General features: G+C 49.1%; 2 protein-coding genes across 3 annotated transcripts in view; one reads left to right on the forward strand and one right to left on the reverse strand.

The window, feature by feature from the left end:
• vps13d (vacuolar protein sorting 13 homolog D) overlaps positions 1–7,106 on the forward strand; it is a 58,750-nt gene extending 51,644 nt beyond the window's left edge. For both annotated transcript variants that reach the window (XM_079742000.1, XM_079742001.1), the window contains exons 64-69: positions 460–627; positions 1,471–1,603; positions 3,089–3,284; positions 4,282–4,413; positions 4,864–5,104; positions 5,816–7,106. In XM_079742000.1, the coding sequence (XP_079598126.1) occupies positions 460–627; positions 1,471–1,603; positions 3,089–3,284; positions 4,282–4,413; positions 4,864–5,104; positions 5,816–5,947 (1,002 nt within the window). In that variant the 3' untranslated portion in view covers positions 5,948–7,106. The remainder of the gene's footprint in view (positions 1–459; positions 628–1,470; positions 1,604–3,088; positions 3,285–4,281; positions 4,414–4,863; positions 5,105–5,815) is intronic.
• A 488-nt stretch (positions 7,107–7,594) lies between these two features.
• Positions 7,595–18,277, reverse strand: LOC307078997 (immunoglobulin superfamily member 21-like). The gene is made up of 10 exons (XM_079741043.1): positions 18,084–18,277; positions 15,652–15,776; positions 14,873–15,000; positions 14,444–14,562; positions 12,551–12,666; positions 11,609–12,197; positions 10,711–10,808; positions 8,834–9,026; positions 8,505–8,543; positions 7,595–8,365 (listed from the first exon to the last, which is right to left on the reverse strand). The coding sequence occupies exons 1-10, from the start codon at positions 18,157–18,159 to the stop codon at positions 8,277–8,279; spliced, it is 1,572 nt and encodes a 523-aa protein (XP_079597169.1). The 5' UTR covers positions 18,160–18,277; the 3' UTR covers positions 7,595–8,276.
• Positions 18,278–18,481: the final 204 nt, after the last annotated feature.

The raw sequence follows: 18,481 nt of genomic DNA on the forward strand, positions 1-18,481 counted from the left end.
AACCCAAATACATCCCACATCTCTGCACCTTGACTCTTAGTCCACCTCCCAGTTCAATTGCAGAGGGCCAAAAACATTGTCTCTGATTGGTCGAGTCAAACACTTCCATCAGTGCAGTTCATGTTGCCCCACCTTTCTCGTTCCACTCTTGGTGCTCATGTGGTTGCAGGGTGTACCCACACCTTTTCTCTATAAGCCTACAACACCTTATATGTAATGTCAAATCCTAACCGTAAGTGCCATTAACAAAGGTGAATACATACTTAATGACATCAAAGACTCCATAGAAGCTACACCACCGTATGTGTAGTATTAAACCCATCCAGCTCTAAGCACCATTAACAGAGAACAGGGGTTAATACACACTCAACGACATCAAAAACCACGTAGAAGACCGCTTCATTAGATGATCCCTCTAACCTCGCCCACCCCATTACCCCCCCATACCCCGGACCCCAGGAGCTGATCAGCCAGGCCGCCCAGATCCTGGGCTCGGTGGACTTCCTGGGGAACCCCATGGGGCTGCTGAACGACGTGACGGAGGGCATGTCGGAGCTCATCAAGTACGGCAACGTGGGCGGGCTGATCCGCAACGTCACGCACGGCGTCTCCAACTCCGCCGCCAAGGTGAGCCCTCTGCCCATTGGCCCAGTGGCATGAGGGAAAAACAGGAGCAGCCAATGAGCAGCTAATGGTTTGATTAGGGATTTCAGGTGAAGGTCATAAGGGGATCTTTCTGAAGGTTCTAGGTCAGGTTAGTTTGTGTGGGGATCGAACCCAGTAACGCTTGGCTGGGCGTCGACCCCCCCTAGCCTCTACGCTACACCATCCTACCCCCTTTGAGTATGCTGTGAAGCTACATGAGAGGGACTTGGTAGTGAAACATAGAGGACTGATTGATTGTTAATTGATTAGGATTCAGATGAACTTTGGTTTGATCTGGGATCCAGCAGCAGTCCTACTATGTTAGAGCAGAACTCCTGGGGGGGGCAGCCTCCAAGTGGCAGAGTTATGGCTTGTTTCATGTATGTCACGGGGATATTCTACCGAGGAAAAGCAATTTGCGCTAGTGGATGAAGCTTTCAGAAGAGGATTTTAGACTTTAGATTTGAATCTTAAGTCTGATTTGTGAGACTGGCATTGGTCTGACCAAGCAAACCATCTGAAGCAAAAACCCTTTGGATGGTTCCAATGATCCTCTCTGTCTGTCTGTCTGTCTGTCTGTCTGTCTGTCTGTCTGTCTGTCTGTCTGTCTGTCTGTCTGTCTGTCTGTCTGTCTGTCTGTCTGTCTGTCTGTCTGTCTGTCTGTCTGTCTGTCTGTCTGTCTGTCTGTCTGTCTGTCTGTCTGTCTGTCTGTCTGTCTGTCTGTCTGTCTGTCTGTCTGTCTGTCTGTCTGTCTGTGTCTCTCTCTCTCTCTCTCACTCTCACTCTCACTCTCACTCTCTCTCTCTCTCTCTCTCTCTCTCTCAGTTTGCTGGGACTCTGTCCGATGGCCTGGGTAAGACCATGGACAACCGCCACCAGAGCGAGCGGGAGTACATCCGTTACCATGGTGCCACCAGCGGCGAACACCTGGTGGCGGGAATCCACGGCTTGGCTCACGGTAGAGTTCTCCTCCAAAGATATTCATCCATCCATCCATCCATCCATCGGTTCATGCTCTGTACAGTTACTATTAATCATTTAACTACATTAATGATATAGTTTTACAGTGAATTCAGGTGTGCCTTTAGGAGCAGGTAAGGGGGTTAGGGTGTCTTGCCAATGGGTATGTGGACATTGGCGTTTGAATCCAGAACATTTTGTCTCGGAGTTGAATAACCTCGCTATTACAATGTACTACCCCCCCCACCCCAACTCATACACAAAGCACAATGAATAACATTTCAACTTGCTCTTAGATTAAAATACCTGGAATTATCTGTAGTCAATGCTGATCGATAGAGATTTCAATAAAGTTAGCAATGAAACCTCTCAATGTCAACAAGATGGATGCGCGCCACACAGTTGCTCAGCCAGTGAGTGGACAGAAGTCTGCTATTGATGTTGTTTGTCTCACCTCACACGCCGCGACTTCAGATCCCAGCAGATGCCAGCATCACACTGTGAAGTCTCTATTTCTATTTATTGTTCACTACCTTATCACGCTCCGAATGCACATCCATTGTCTGTGGATCAAACCCAGAACCTTTTGGCTGGGGGCGCTGAACCGTAGCCACTAAGCTACCCCCCCTCCAGCCCCCAGCTTGCGTGACTATCTAACAGAGCTCCAGGTGCACTGTGGGTATAGAGGCCGATTCACTCTGGTTACGTCACTCTTATGTGAACGGCATAAGGGGCCTGCCGGCTTTATCTGCCATCAGGTTCATTGATAAAAATAATATTGAGAATAAGTCGATTGGATGCCAAGCCTAGTGTTCGCGGGTCACAGTTTAATCACTCTTAATAATAAACACAATGCCAGTCAGGGCCCTGCACTTAGGAGAGATGAGGACCGCCTAATCCCCCCCTCCTCCCTCAGGGATTAAAGTTATTTAATAATTCCAGAGACGGAAATAGCTGCGTCCTCCCCATCGTGGAATCTGTAACCTAAAACAGAGTTTAAATACTGTGTGGGGACACGCAGAGAATGAGCTGATCAAGTCTAAAAGTCAATTTACTGTCAAATAGATTGCTTGATACTGTAAATAGTGTCATTTGTAAACTATACGACAATTTAAACTATGCTACTTTAAACTATACTACTACAATTAACAATAAGTACTACTTGATAACTGATAATAGTACTTGACTGTATGCTTAACATACTTCTCTAAAGTATGAACTCTATGAACTCTCTCTCTCTCTGTGTCTCGTCTCTCTCTCTCACGCGTGATCTCGCTCTCTTTATCTCGCTCTCTCTCTTTCTTTCTTTCTTTCTTTCTTTCTTTCTCTCTCTCTCTCTCTCTCTCTCTCTGTTTCTCTCTCTCTGTTTCTCTCTCTCTCTCTCTCTCTCTGTTTCTTTCTCTCTCTCTCTCTCTCTCTCTCACTCTCTCTCTCTCTCTCTCTCCCTCTCTCTCTCTCTCCGCCCCCTCCCCCTCCCCCCCAGGTATCATCGGGGGGATGACCAGCATTATCACGTCCACGGTGGAGGGGGTGAAGACGGAGGGGGGGGTGAGCGGCTTCTTCTCGGGCCTGGGGAAGGGTCTGGTCGGCACGGTGACCAAGCCCGTTGCCGGGGCGCTGGACTTCGCCTCGGAGACGGCGCAGACGGTCCGGGACATGGCCAGCCTCAGCAACCACCGGTACGGCTCGCAGGTCAACGGGAGGCGTGGGTCCTATCTCAGAACCACGCGTCCTCTTCCTCCTGCTTCATAGGGATAATAAATAATAATAATAATGTTTATTGTATATAGCACCTTTCTCACACTCAAGGTCGCTTGACAGATTCATGAGAGGACACACAGAACAATAGAGCACAACAAGAAGCACAACAACACAAATAAACATAACTAATATATACAGAGGGTCTAGGGATGGTCTGTCCAGCAATGGATTAGTATACACTGCTTCTCAGTTTGGTGGATGATGCTGGATGTTGACATGTAAACATGTTTAATCACTCCCTCCATCCTCATCATCCACTAGAGTAGACCATCATATGACATGTAAACATGTTTAATCACTCCCTCCATCTTCGTCATCCACTAGAGTAGACATCATATGCCATGTAAACATGTTTAATCACTCCCTCCATCTTTATCATCCACTAGAGTAGACCATCATATGCCATGTAAACATGTTTAATCACTCCCTCCATCTTCGTCATCCACTAGAGTAGACATCATATGACATGTAAACATGTTTAATCACTCCCTCCATCTTTATCATCCACTAGAGTAGACCATCATATGCCATGTAAACATGTTTAATCACTCCCTCCATCTTTATCATCCACTAGAGTAGACCATCATATGCCATGTAAACATGTTTAATCACTCCCTCCATCTTAGTCATCCACTAGAGTAGACCATCATATGCCATGTAAACATGTTTAATCACTCCCTCCATCTTCATGATCCGCTAGAGCAGACCATCATACTTTATCTAAGCCTCTCTTGCCACAATGTACGCGCGTGTTCTATTTCTGTGTGTTATATGTTTCGTATGAGCCCCTTGCCGTGAATACAGGTACATACAGGTTCAGGTTCACGATAGATGACCATGACGTTGTCTTAACGAAAGACCACAAGCGTATGGGTGTATGGGTGTCTCATTCTGTGGTTGCTGTGTGGTCCCCAGGCTCGGCGTGCAGCGTGTGAGGAAGCCCCGCTGCTGTAAGGGGCCCCAGGGCCTGCTGCCGCGCTACTCGGCCACGCAGGCCAACGGCCAGGAGCAGCTCTTCCACCTCACCGACAACATCCTGCAGGAGTTGTGAGTCCTCCTCCCCCTGCTCCTGCTCCTCCTCCTCCTCCTCCTGCTCTTCCTCCTGCTCTTCCTCCTGCTCTTCCTCCTGCTCTTCCTCCTCCTCCTGCTCCTTCTTCTCCTCCTCCTCCTCCTCCTCCTCCTGCTCTTGCTCCTCCTCCTCTTGCTCTTCCTCCTGCTCTTGCTCCTCCTCCTCTTCCTCCTCCTCCTGCTCTTCCTCCTCCTCTTCCTCCTCCTCCTGCTCTTCCTCCTGCTCTTGCTCCTCCTCCTCCTCCTCCTCCTCCTCCTCCACGCGACCCCACCTTAACCCCTAACATCGGGGCGTTACCAGTAGTAACAGTCCTTAGCGTTCCACCTCCCCTGGCAACAATCCACAGCGAAATCAGTTAAAAAACTATTCATGAACTGAAATCTGCCTTTTTGTCTCCGCCGCCGCACCACCTCCACCCCCGCCCTTAGCTTCGTGGCGGTGGAGCCCATGGACACCTACTGCGTGCTGATCTCCTCCAAGGTGGTGTACTTCCTGAAGCCGGGCGACTACGTGGACCGCGAGGCCATCTTCCTGGAGGTGAAGTACGACGACCTGTACCACTGCCTGGTGTCCCGCGACCACGGCAAGGTGTACGTGCAGCTCACCAAGAAGGCCGACAGCACCAGCAGCGGCGTGGCCATCCCCGGACCCTCCCAGCAGAGGCCCATGGTAGGACCCCCGCCCCCCCCAAACCCTCCCTCTCGCCCCCAAGCATGTGACCGTGGGCTCGCAGGAGACGGCCGCCTTAAAAAAACGGTGTTTCACTGTTTTTACATTGAACAGTAAAACACTCTGCGTGTGTACAAATGAATTACAGTCCTGAGCACACTTATTCATAGGTCGCCTTGTATTGGAAAGGGATGGATATTTATTGATGAAATATTTTTTGATATGAAAAGAATGTGGAGCTATTTGGAGGGTCTTGTAAAGGCCCTGTGTATAGAAACAGCCTGACGGAATCGTAGCCGTTAGCCAACTGAACTACCAAACGCTAACTGTGTGGCGCGTGAGTTCACGGGGGCGTTGATGTTACCGGCAGATGTGGATTGTGTTAATACGCTGTGTGCGGAAGCAGATGCACAAAATGTTTTAGACCTCGAAATGGGGTCACACGCCAAAGAAAGGTTGGGAGCTGTTATAACCGCCCACCCTTATACGTACCTACATTTAAAGTGTAGCACATCTGACCCCGCAATTATTATACTCACTCCAACCTATCACTCCCTCCTCAAAGTGGAGCCTCATTCGCCCGTTCCTCTTGATTGACAAGCGATCCGGCCAATCGCGCTCTGGGACTCGATAAACCACTTGAGTGTTCTGTATCAGTCTGAGTCTGTATCAGGTGTCTCACGGAGCCTCCGTCCTGTCCCCGTCCGCCAGGTGCACATCAAGAACGAGAGCCTGGCGGTGAAGATCTCCCAGGAGGTGAACTACGCCAAGAGCCTGTACTACGAGCAGCAGCTCATGCTGCCCCCCAGCGACCTCCACGACAGCCTGCTGCTCGACCCCTGATGGACCAGGATGGAGGACCAGGAGGCTGGCGGTGACCGTGGCGACGGTGATGGTGACCGTGGGAACTGCGGTGGAGGGTGGCGCTAAGAAAGGCCCACCCAGAGGTGGATTGAGCTGACACTATTCACACTGCAGGAGAGGCCGTCAGCTACGAGGAAACCGTCAACGTAGTTTGTTTCTCTTGTTTACCTGTTTAAGAGGTATCGGCCTTCTGTTATTCCTTGAAGGCTTAACACTTTTGTAGAACGTGTGTGTGTGTGTCTGTGTGTGTGTGTGTGTGTGTGTGTGTGTGTGTGTGTGTGTGTGTGTGTGTGTGAGCAGGGTGTGTTGCTCACTATAAGGGAACAGCAGACGGGTAGGGGGGGGGAATGTGAAAACCAAAAGCTTTACTGTGTAGAGAGAGAGACGTTTGGTGAGTTTAACTAACTTTAACCTAAGACTCGGCTTCGTTAAGCCGAGCGTGACTAGGGTGAATGATATCTTCAACTGCACTGTTTGTTTGTGTATTCCTAAAAAAAAAAAAAAAGCCAGAATCGATTGAGATTAATTTAACTTGTACAACCATGTTTATATGATGCTGATTACGGCCTATGTACACTCTGTATAGACATCCTATGTAGATACGCTACACCCTCACAACACAACTCTTTGTACATATCCCCCCGCAAAGGGGGAAATATTTAAGACTAAATACACTGGTGTGATGTAACTAATGGCCTTCAAAAATATATATTTTGTGTATTAACGAAACGCTTCCTGTCTGAGCGGCGATGATCAAGATTATGCACTGATGTTGTGGAAGGGGGGGGGGGGTGGGGGATGGTCAATGCTACCCCCCAAGCCCCCCTCCCCTTGTTTCCTTTTAACAATCATGGACTTGTCACTTTATTTTTATTTCTTACACTAAGGTTTTACTTAAGTGTCCCGGTATCAAGTGAGAGGTGAGCACAGGGATTAGTTGGCTTCGTGTAAGCGTGGCCCACCGGGCACATCTTTACTCCATCGGGTTGAGTTATTTCCTTGTCTATAGAGAAGTACAATTTCCACTCTGGTCAGATGTGAAGGTTAAGCAGGACGCAGTTTTATTTGTGTTTCCCAACAATAAGTGATAAATCCACTGCTACTTATAATAAAGATCCACAGCCGCACTGCTCTCCTGGCCTGGGTTTATGGGCGGATGATTACGTGTCCGTGTGTGTGTGTGTGTGTGTGTGTGTGTGTGTGTTTATAAATGTTTGTGTTCGTGTGTTTATGAGTGGATGTTTGCATGTTTGTGTGAATATGAATCAATGTTAGCATACTTGTATGTGTTTATGAGGGAACTTTTGCAGACAAGTGTGTTTATGAGTGGATGTTTGCGTGTGTGTTTATGAGTGAAAGTTTGCAGGTGTGTGTGTTTTGTTTGTGAATGGACGTTTCCGTGTGTGTGTCAACACTTAACACTTACAGAAAGAGAACAGACCGTTTGATAGTATTTATTAATTTTTGTTGTAAAGGTTCAACATGAATGTAAACTAAAGATAGAGCCAGGTAACATGAATAATCCTGCAAGTTGTAGACGGTGAGTGTGAGAACCTTCTGTCCTGGAGCTCTGGTCGCGTCAAAAACCAGAGCTATGTTTGTTTTAGGTAATAATGTCCTACTTAAACATTTGACCAATCAAAAAGCTTTGGTTGCTAAGTGGTTGCCAGGATATTTCTGGTTGTTACCGGTCAGATTTGTAATTGTTTTTAATGTTCAGGGTTTAAAAAAAAACTGGTTCTGCTTCTCTGGTTCTGCATCTGGGTTCTGCTTCAAAACCGAGATGCAAACTTTTTTGCATCTTAAATCATGAAGTCACACTGTTGCAGTCACACTAATAATCCTAGTTTTTCTCAGCTGCTATTCACAGGCTCAGGGGTAAATGTATCTCATACCAACAGTTTTTTCAAGTTGTACGTTAATGCAGCATTGTTTTGTTTTACACACCAATCAAAACGCCAACCGATCTCAAAACTGCTACTCTGCCTAGAACCGAGTTTGTATTCATCAAATTAATCAAATCTTTACATGTTCCCTGTTCATTCATAATTTAAAGGGAAAGGAGATGTCATGAATTTGCAACCAACAGCGCCTCCTCCATCCGTATCAGAAGGAGGCTGCCTCTAACGACGGCCGTTCATTCCTCCACATCCTCACATCTCTGCCCCCAAGGAAGAGGACATATGGTAATGTTAGGCGCCATAAGGGGTCTGGGTCCATGTAGCGGTAGAGATCCTCCAGACAGAAGACACACACACACACTCACTCACTCACTCACTCACTCACTCACACACGTGCATCCTGAAGGTCACGTGAGGTGGTCTGTGAACATCAGCAGGGTTAGGAGACAGATGGAGGTCATGTCTGGAGAACGGCGGCCGTACGCTGCGTTCGTGTCTGAAAAACAGGAAAATATGATGACTCATGGTTACGGGGGGCGGTTTTAAATTAAACACACACAACATTGTGCCTGGAGCGGTAGTGTGCAGGAAATTGTTTTAAAATAACATTTGTAATATCTTTTCTTTTTTTTTACCGATGAGAAGCTTTTTTCCTTTCTTCAATTTGGGGTTTTCTGTAAGAAAAACAAATCGAACGACGCAAAGCGTCACACAACAAAAACATCGGTTAAAATGGTGACGTCACCGGTGGGTGGATTTTTTTTTTTTAAGTAGTTTGAAGTTTAAGTAGTTCTGTTCTCCCGTTGGTTCCCGCTGAGGAACCAACGGGAGAACAGAACAACGTGTGTTGAGTCCCCCTTAACACGCGCAATCAAACCAAACAATCCAACGCAATGTAGTTTAAAAAAAAAAACCCGAAAGAAACAATTAAAAACAACAGTTGCCCTTGACAAAGCGCACCCACCGAACACGATGAGGCGGGTGTGTGTGTCGGTGGAGCCCAGGGCGTTCTGGGCCGTGCAGCGGAACATGGAGCCGTTGAGCTCGGCGGGGATGCGATCCAGGACCAGCTCGCGGCCGCGGTGCTCCTGGCGCCCGTCAAGCAGGGTCCCGCCCACCCGGGTCCAGGTGAAGAGCGGCTCCGGGAACACCTCGTTCTGCGGACCAGCGGGGAGGCCAGTGAGACCAGGGAGGAGACTGGTGAGGAGACTGGTGAGGAGACCGGTGAGGTCGGTATGGGGAATAACCAGTGAGGAGACTGGCGAGGAGACCAGGGAGGAGACTGGTGAGGAGACCAGGGAGGAGACCAATGAGGAGACCAGGGAGGAGACCAATGAGGAGACCAGTGAGGAGACTGGTGAGGAAACCAGTGAGGTCGGTATGGGGAATAACCAGTGAGGAGACAGGTGAGACCAGGGAGGAGACCAGTGAGGAGACTGGTGAGGAGACCAGGGAGGAGACCAGTGAGGAGACTGGGGAGGAGACTGGTGAGGAAACCAGTGAGGTCGGTATGGGGAATAACCAGTGAGGAGACTGGTGAGGAGACCAGGGAGGAGACTGGTGAGGAGACCAGGGAGGAGACCAATGAGGAGACCAGGGAGGAGACCAATGAGGAGACCAGTGAGGAGACTGGTGAGGAAACCAGTGAGGTCGGTATGGGGAATAACCAGTGAGGAGACAGGTGAGACCAGGGAGGAGACCAGTGAGGAGACTGGTGAGGAGACCAGGGAGGAGACCAGTGAGGAGACCAGGGAGGAGACTGGTGAGGAGACCAGTGAGGAGACCAGGGAGGCGACCAGGGAGGAGACTGGTGAGGAGACCAGGGAGGAGACTGGTGAGGAGACTGGTGAGGAGACCAGGGAGGAGACTGGTGAGGAGACCAGGGAGGAGACTGGTGAGGAGACTGGTGAGGAGACCAGGGAGGAGACTGGTGAGGAGACTGGTGAGGAGACCAGGGAGGAGACTGGTGAGGAGACCAGTGAGGGCAGTATGGGGTATGACCAGTGAGGGCGGTCTGGGGTATGACCAGTGAGGGCAGTATGGGGTATGACCAGTGAGGGCGGTATGGGGTTGTGACTGCAGATGGCATCAGAGATGAAGATTCCTATTAAATATCAGATTGTGTTGGAGTTGTTTTGTATTTTGCTTAAAGGATTGAGGATTGATTGATTGGCTTTTTAAGCTTGTTGAGCTGATGCCTATGACGTTTTTTAAACTTTCTAACTATTCTATTTTTAAAAGTGTATGTTTCGTAAACAAAGCGATGCGTAAAAGTAGCGTTGTTAATTGAATAAAACGGCTTCAAAACTGTTGTTATATACATGTCAAATATAATTATTTCAAGCAAAATAGTAACGTGTCTGCATGTATTTTTATGTATCTTAGGCAATTAGTTTAGATCCCTATGCGAGGGTAAGTTGTACGGGCCCCCCCCTGAAATGTGAGTCAGCCAGGGCAGTGAACAGGCAGCTTAGCTATCTTATTTTAGCCATTTAGCCTTTGAAAAGAAAATGTAAACACAATAATGATGATCCCTATTTTCTTTTTTTAGCATGTCTTATTAAATCCACATTGAATTTATTTTCCAGTACAGGGTACTTACTTTGTACATTAGCATGATATTCCCATATCGCCTTAGCTTAATCTAAGCTTAACTTCAGCGTAACTTTATGTGTATACATTTATTATGGTTAAATAAATCCCATCCTCGTTCTCCTGTCATCTTGAGCGGAGCGGTTGTTAGGGCAACAACATCCCGGGCCTCGGATCACTGAAGACCTCTTTTTTATGTGTTCTGAAGCGTGTGCACTGGGCAGAGTTAACTCCAGATGTTCAGCTCACCGGAGAGCCCAGCTGGAACCCCTGGACCGCAATGCGAACCGTGTCCCCCACCTGGGCCCTGCTGGGGATCGTGACCAGCTTGGGGCCCCGGGGGGCCGCTGAGGAACCAACAGGAGAACAGAACAACATGAGTCACCCTCAACACACATTCAACACAATCCGATGCAACATTTGAGGTAAGCCTTTTCGCGTCCAGCATCTACTTCGAATTGCCCTAGGTCGTGATTGGTCGGCTGATCGGAAACGACATGAACGGCTGTTTTATGTCACTGCCTTTTGAACTGAGAACTGAGAAGTCTTTTGGAATCGGATGCATGTTCGCCTTTATGCGGCTGTACATGTCTCTGTATGTGATGTATTATTTAATTTCTTCCATCATGTTCATGGGGGGAGATCCACTTTAATTGAATGCGCTGGAAAAATAGTTTTCCCCTTCCAAGTTATCTGTGCACAGAGGGGAGTCTAGCTGAGCTACGACTTCTTTACCCGATCAGGCGATGGTTTAATAAACAAGACTGGGGTCGTTCCCTAATAACCGCAGCCTCACCTGTAGGCATGCTACAGCAAGATGCCCCCAGCCCATCTACCTGCTCCGTACTGACTGACCTGTTCCTGTGCTTCACTAACAGCTTCGCTAACAGCTTTGCTAACTGTTCTCAGCCGTTGTTAGCCATTGTTAGCCATTGTTACCGACAGTAAGTGACAGATAGCAACAGTTAACGACAGTTAGTGACAGTAAGCAACATTTCGCGACAGTTAGTGAACGCTAGCGACTGTTATAGACAATTGGTCGACAATCAGCGATTGCTAGCGACTGTTATCGACGGTTAGCGACGGTTGGCGACGGTTGTCCTTCGGGGCTGGACGAGGGGTTTTTTGCAGCGCTCAGGCGTCTCACCCAGCGTGACCTCGGCCTGCATGGGCATGGACAGCGCCGGGTGCTTGACCTCGCAGCTGAACAGCGCCTCGTTGTCTAGCTGGGGGTTGAGGCTCCAGGTGAGCAGGGCCCGCACCTCCATGGTGCCGCCGGCCGCCGCCTGCCGCCGCTGCTCAAAGTGGTACAGCGGGTCGCTGCTCTGGACCCAGCGCGGGAACTCCCGGCTCACCACCGTCTCCGGGATGCTCTCGGTGGTCGTCAAGACGACGGCGGCGGTGGTGGTTTCGGTCCTGGGCTCGGAGCGCTGCGGTTCTTCAGCGGCGGTGGTGGGCCCGTCCCGGCCCTGCCCGCTGGCCTGCTTCCGGTTCCTTTCCGGGAGAGGGGAGAGGCGCCTCTGGAGCTTGGTGTCGTCCAGGTCGGGGCCTGGGAGCTGCTGCTTTGAGCCCATGGGCCCTGTTCTGGGCATGGTGGGGCCCCCTCGTTCTTGGGGCTTTCTCCTGCCCTGGGCTTTGGTCTTCGCCGGCGAGGAGGCGGTGGTGGTGGAGGTGGTGGAGGTAGAGGAAGTGGAGGCCACCACCTGAATGGGCTCCCCGTCCCGTTTGAAGTACACCTGGAGGAGAGGACGGAGAGCTTCCGGTTTAATCTGGAGTCAATGCTGATAAGAGGAACAATGTGGAGGCAAGTGACCTCTCAGGTCCTAGGTGGTAATTCACAGAAAACCGGACTCTACAAATTAACCTCAAGAGACGGGTATAAGGAAGATCCCTGAATTTATTCGGCATGCTCAAGAGAATATCTGATATTATGTATTAAAATGAAGTATATATATTATATGAACTATATTCGACCTGCCTTACATCAAGAAACCACTTTTATATATTTGTATGTCGCGTAAGAAATTCATGCATCCATATTTTTGTATCATTAGTCATGAGCTTAAAAATAAAAAATTGGTCATCTCACCACAGGAGCTGGCTTTCCTCCCGAGACGATGCAGACTAGGGTGAAGTTCTGGGCCTCGTAGCGACTGAAGGGGGCCGGGGTGTTCGCTGCCAGCACCCAGATGGACCTGGGAGGCACTGGAGGAAGGAAATACAGGTCATGGTTACCACTCCAGAGGCACACGCATAGAAATGTCGACCTTGACTCCTTTTGCCAGCTTCGATAAGTAAAGGTGCATTCTTTTCTCTCTGAGCAGTAGAGGGCAGTATTACGTACAATTTATTCTTCATGGAAGTCCACTTTTTGCTACTTTCTGCTTGATTTTTTTAAAATTGTATTGTAATTGTACTACAAATATAAAGTAGCAAAGCTGAAGATGAAGGCAAGAGACCTGACAATATCTAACACAATGGTTATAAAACTAGGCTACAGGATAAATAGAATTTTTGTCGACTCCACTCAAGACACTTAATAACATGTTGGCTCAGCGCATGGGACGCCATGGTACGGTGACACCTTTCCCTCAAAGTTATAAGCCGATTTGTCAAAGTGAAAAAAGGTAGATTACTGCAGTTTTAAGCCTCCCTAATCCTTCATTCTTATTTTTCTAATATTAAGAGAATGATGGCCATCATCATCATCTCGTCCTCAATCACAGGTGCATGATGGGGTGCGGGACGGCGAATATGCAAAAACGTACTATGCTGTACATATGACAATATAAACATTTAATTACTTGAACCTTGCTGTTCAAGCCTCTTTAAATATTCAGGACTTTGTTTTAGGTCTCTCTCATCACAACATTTGGCAATTATAACAAACAGGACAACTTTTATTGGTAGTCCTGCCTACACAGGTGTAGGCAGTGTAGCTCCCCTGGGAGAGCACGTCATTGACACTGCCAGGGTTTGAGGTTTGATTCCCACTGGGACCACCCAACACTAAAGAGTATATGAATGAAAGCGTCCACCAAATATGTTTGCATTTTTCTTTATATTTATCTAGGTGTCACATGAAGATATAAGATAAGATACACTTTATTATCCTTGGAGGGAAATTTGTCTTGGACTCCAATGCCGTCACATAGCTGCATTACATAAAATAAATAACAATACAAATAAAGACGATGCATACATATAGGACACAGGCCCCATATATCATACAAGATACAAGGTACAAGAAACAGTGCAATTCACATATAGAGAAGGTTCAGGCACGAAGACTACTTTCCCTTCAAGAGATTCACTCTGCACCTAATAAAACCCATCAAAACCTCTCCAGGAGACTCTACACCTTTAAGAGATGCACAACTCTGGGTGATCTCCAAAGCATTCAGGATGAACTCCTCGTAAACCAATCAGAATGACGCCCGTCAGTATAAGTACGCCTGCTTCCTTCTCTTCCCTTTGTATTTCAGGCGCTACCTTCGTTCGAACCCATCTCCACCCCATCTCCAACATACAAAGAGGTTAATCCCCCAGCCTACTTCAGAGCCTCATCAGTGCCAGTCCCATCAGCATCACCACTCCATGGGATGTTCTCTCTCTTACCTTCTTCCATTCACATATATCCCTTAATTCATGGAAGTCCTATTCGTTTTTACCATTTATAATTCTTCTTTTTCTGTGCGTTTTCATAAACAAGAAAGACACAATACATGAAACGACAACAATAGTGACACCATTTACAGAATTCACAACACAAAACAACGACAATGAAAACAATAACAAAGACAACAACGATGACCTAGAGCTGGGGGAGGGGGGGAAAGGTTATGGGCCCATTACATTGGGGTGCAGACATGTCACATGTCAGCGCCCGTGCGGATGATTCTTAATCAACAGACCGAAGTCCTGTTTGTCGTCTGTTACTGTTTTTAACCCGTGTGGCGGCTCTTGAGTGTCTTTCTCCTACCGATGACGGTGAGCAGCACGCTGCTGGAGCCCAGCACCAGGGCGCCGCGGGACGCCTTCTCGTACACGCCCACATGGCACTCGTACACGCCGTCGTCCCCCAGCTGCACCTCCGGGAGCCTGCGGGGACATCGCCGTGACAACACCGGGGACATCGCCACGACGTCGCCGTGACAGCACGGGGGACATCGCCGCGACGTCACCGTGACAACAGCCGGTTAGTTGAATGCATGCACCTAAACAGTTCAGTTGTATCTAAATATTTAAACACTTCGGTTTCATTACATTTGTATATCGAGGTTGGTAGTTTTATCCGTGCGTACTTTATAACCATTAGTAATCATAATCAATCGTGTCACACTAGAGCACATGACGTCCAGACCAGACCCCCCCCCCCCCCCCCCCCCCCCCCCCCCCCCCCCCGGCTTACCGGACAGTGGACTGGTAGACCAGCTCCTCCCGACGGGGGCTGGCCTCCATGTTGGAGGAGCTCCGGTTGTACATGGCGTCGTAGGTGAAGATCTTCTGCTTGCCGCCCCCGACACCGCCTAGCCGGGACTGGGACACACAGGAGCACAGCTCAACCTCCCGCTCTTAAAGGCAACGCTGAGGGCCACTGGTGTGAGACAAGCTGAAGGGCCGGAGCTCATAGGAGCTAAGCATTCAGGGGTTTGTTAGGTTGGCAGCAGGTTTTAGAGTCTTTTTTCGGGGAACCGTCCTGGCACTGCGGGTTCCGTCCTGGGTGAGGTCCATATCTGAGGTGGTCCTTGGGACTTTTTAAGGGTCCTAAAACCTAACCACAAACCCTAACTCGTAACCATATTGTAAAACCAATCCCTAACCCCAAACCCTAACTCGTAACCATATCATAAAACCAAACCCTAAAACCAAACCCTAAAACCAAACCCTAACCCTAACCCCAAACCCTAACTTTTAACTCTAACATAAAACCAAACCCTAACTCATAACTCTAACATAAAACAAATCCCAAAGCGTAACCCTAAACCACAGCCTTACCGCCCCATATACATGCATCTAACAAAGTAGGCCCGCAGCAGACCGTCCTACACCTCTTCCAGTGCGTCCAGATGTTGCCTTTATGTCCCCGTCAGGTGACAGTCATCCATAGCGTACCACGCCTAGTCAGTCTGATTATGAACCGTCAGTGTGGCACGGCACGGCCAGCAAGGGATCATGGAGCCGCTGTACCTGGGAGCCCATCCTGAACCACACAATCTCCCGCAGGTTCCCGTCGGTGCGGAAGAAGCACTTGATGGTGACCGCGTCGCCGATGACGACAGGATGCAGGGTCTCTATGGTAACCGTTAGGTACCCTGGGGATGAAAACGGAGATGATCAGACAGGTAGGCTCACCCCCCCCCGACGCCAGGCGTTGATAAAGAAGCTGACGTGATGTCCTCGCTGTCTTTCTGTCTAGAGCTGCTTTTTAGTTTGTTTCACAGCTGGGAGAGTGTGTGTGTGGCTGTGGGTGTGTGTTTGTGCGTGTGTGTGGATGTGGGTGTGGGTGTGTATGTGGGAGTGTGGGTGTGGGTGTTTGTCGGTGGGTGTGTGTGTGGGTGTTTGTCGGGGTGTGGGTGTGTGTGTGTGGGTCTTTGTCGGTGTGTGTGTGTGGGTATGTTCCTCTGTAAGGGTACGCAAACGTGACAGCTTGAACAAAGCCAAAAATGTAGGTTACAACAAGATTTCCGTCCCTTTCTCTCCCTTTCTCTCCCTCTCTCTGTCTATACGGTTAAAGTTAATCCTTCTCTCACAGGCCAGCGCACCACAACACACACACACACACACACACACACACACACACACACACACACACACACACACACACACACACACACACACACACACACACACACACACACACACACACACACACACACACACACACACACACAACCACACACACACACACACACACACTCCCGGCTCAAGCTATCTAGCGCAACCCTGTGCCCCGCACGCCCTGGTGCCTGTGTCCCAAAGTGTGAACCTTTGGGCAGATTCATATTAATATAACACAAGGCGCCTTAAGTTAAGTGTGAACGTTGATGGCCCCTGAATCACCCCCCCCCCCCCCCCCCCCCCCCCCCAGTAGGAGTCATTAAAGCTCAGCTGCCACTCAGCAACAGAGTGGGAAGAGTCCATTAGGAATGGATCCCCTCAACCTGGGGAACACAGTCATATGTCAATACAAAGATAGTTAAGATATCAAAGGTGATAATCAATCATATATTTATTGACCCCAGCCGACCTCTCTGGTCATGGATGCTCCCACCTTCCCCCACCTTCCTTCTGCTCCTCCCCCCTGCTCCTCCCCCCTGCTCCTCCCCCCTGCTCCTCCCCAGCGCGGCTCGTGCTCTGTCGGCATGACGTAATCCAGCATACAGATTATAATTTTTTCCAAAGCGCTCCCCCCCCTGCCCCCACCCCCCAACACACACACACACACACGCACGCACGCACGCACGCACGCACGCACGCACGCACGCACGCACGCACGCACGCACGCACGCACGCACGCACGCACGCACGCACGCACGCACGCGCACACACACACACACACACACACACACACACACACACACACACACGCACGCACACACTCTAATCCTTCCTTCACTTTCTCATCCAAAGACCACTCGCCAAAGCAGTGCTTTGCCATGCGTAAACACAAATTGCACATGGATACACACACGTATGCACATACACACACATGCAGATGAGGGTGCAGCAACACAAACACACCACACACACACACACATAAATAGACACACACACACATACACACACACACACACACACACACATACGATGAACACAAAAAATTGGCAAAGGGTTTCAAACCAGGGAAGCGGGTGAGGGAGGTCAAATACATGTTGATTAAAATGATATTTAGATCTTGAATGATAATGACACTCTGGTGATGGTCGCTGTATCTCTCTGAATAATTTAAAACAAATGTTAGCCTGCAGGCTATATATTATAGTGCAATAACATGGAACAACGATTTTAATTCCCTGGTTTCATCACAGATCCGTTGCTTATTCAGGGCAACATCCATCGGCTCCACACACATCCCCGCTCATGCTTAGAAACCCAGAAAGGTCGGGTTCGATGCCCAATCACACTCACGCGCAAACTCCGAAACTCACGCACATAATCGCGCAAGTGCAAAGCAGCGTTTCTTTCTCCAATAAAAGTCAACAGATCGCGGTTAGATGAACGGCCCACGTCCTTCAGCTGAGCTATAAATGGACCTGGACTACAAACCTCGTATCCAAAACATGATCTAGACCCCCTGTGGCTTTAGTTTCGTATCCTTCCATAGAGGTTAACGGTGAAAAATGACTCTACGCTATTCCACAGTATAAATCGTAACCTATAGGCTGGGTTTAACTTGAAAATAGACCTAATTTAAATTGATGTAGTAGGCTATCATATAAGATAGTCTCTGTGACAAGTTGTCTAGAAGTCAAACATCATCACCCGTATCTGACCCAATTTACAAGTGTTTGACGGCAAAAGGACGGAACTCCATTTAAAGCAGAAAACCGCCAAAGAAACCCATTTACGACCATAGTCTCCAACGGTGGACCGCGTCCTGGAACCGGCGCTGCGCTTACCTCCGGCGGGATGGAGACACGCGGCGGAGAGGAGGAGGAGGCAGAGCCGCAGAGCCAGGACCAGGTCGCCCCTCATCCTTAGCTCCTTGCGGCGGGACCCAGGGAGGCGGGCTCGGCCAGGGGACCACAGGGTGCTGCAGCGGGCTCGTCCGCCGTCATCCTCCGGGCTCCACGGCGCATTGTCCGGGCAGACAGCGCGCAGCGTGTGCCGATGATGTGGAGCAAGGTAGGCTTGTGTGTGTGCGTGTGTGCGTGTGCGTGCGTGTCTGTGTGTGTGCGTGCGTATGATGATGTGCGTAAAGGATGATAAGTAGTTCAGTTTGAGGTGTGTGTTTTTCTGACTAGCATAGTTATCGTTATAGTTATAATGAGAAATTCCTTACAAACATCGCATTTCC

The sequence above is a fragment of the Pollachius pollachius genome (genome assembly GCF_949987615.1).
Source record: "Pollachius pollachius genome assembly, chromosome: 8".
NCBI classification, from domain to species: Eukaryota; Metazoa; Chordata; class Actinopteri; order Gadiformes; family Gadidae; genus Pollachius; species Pollachius pollachius.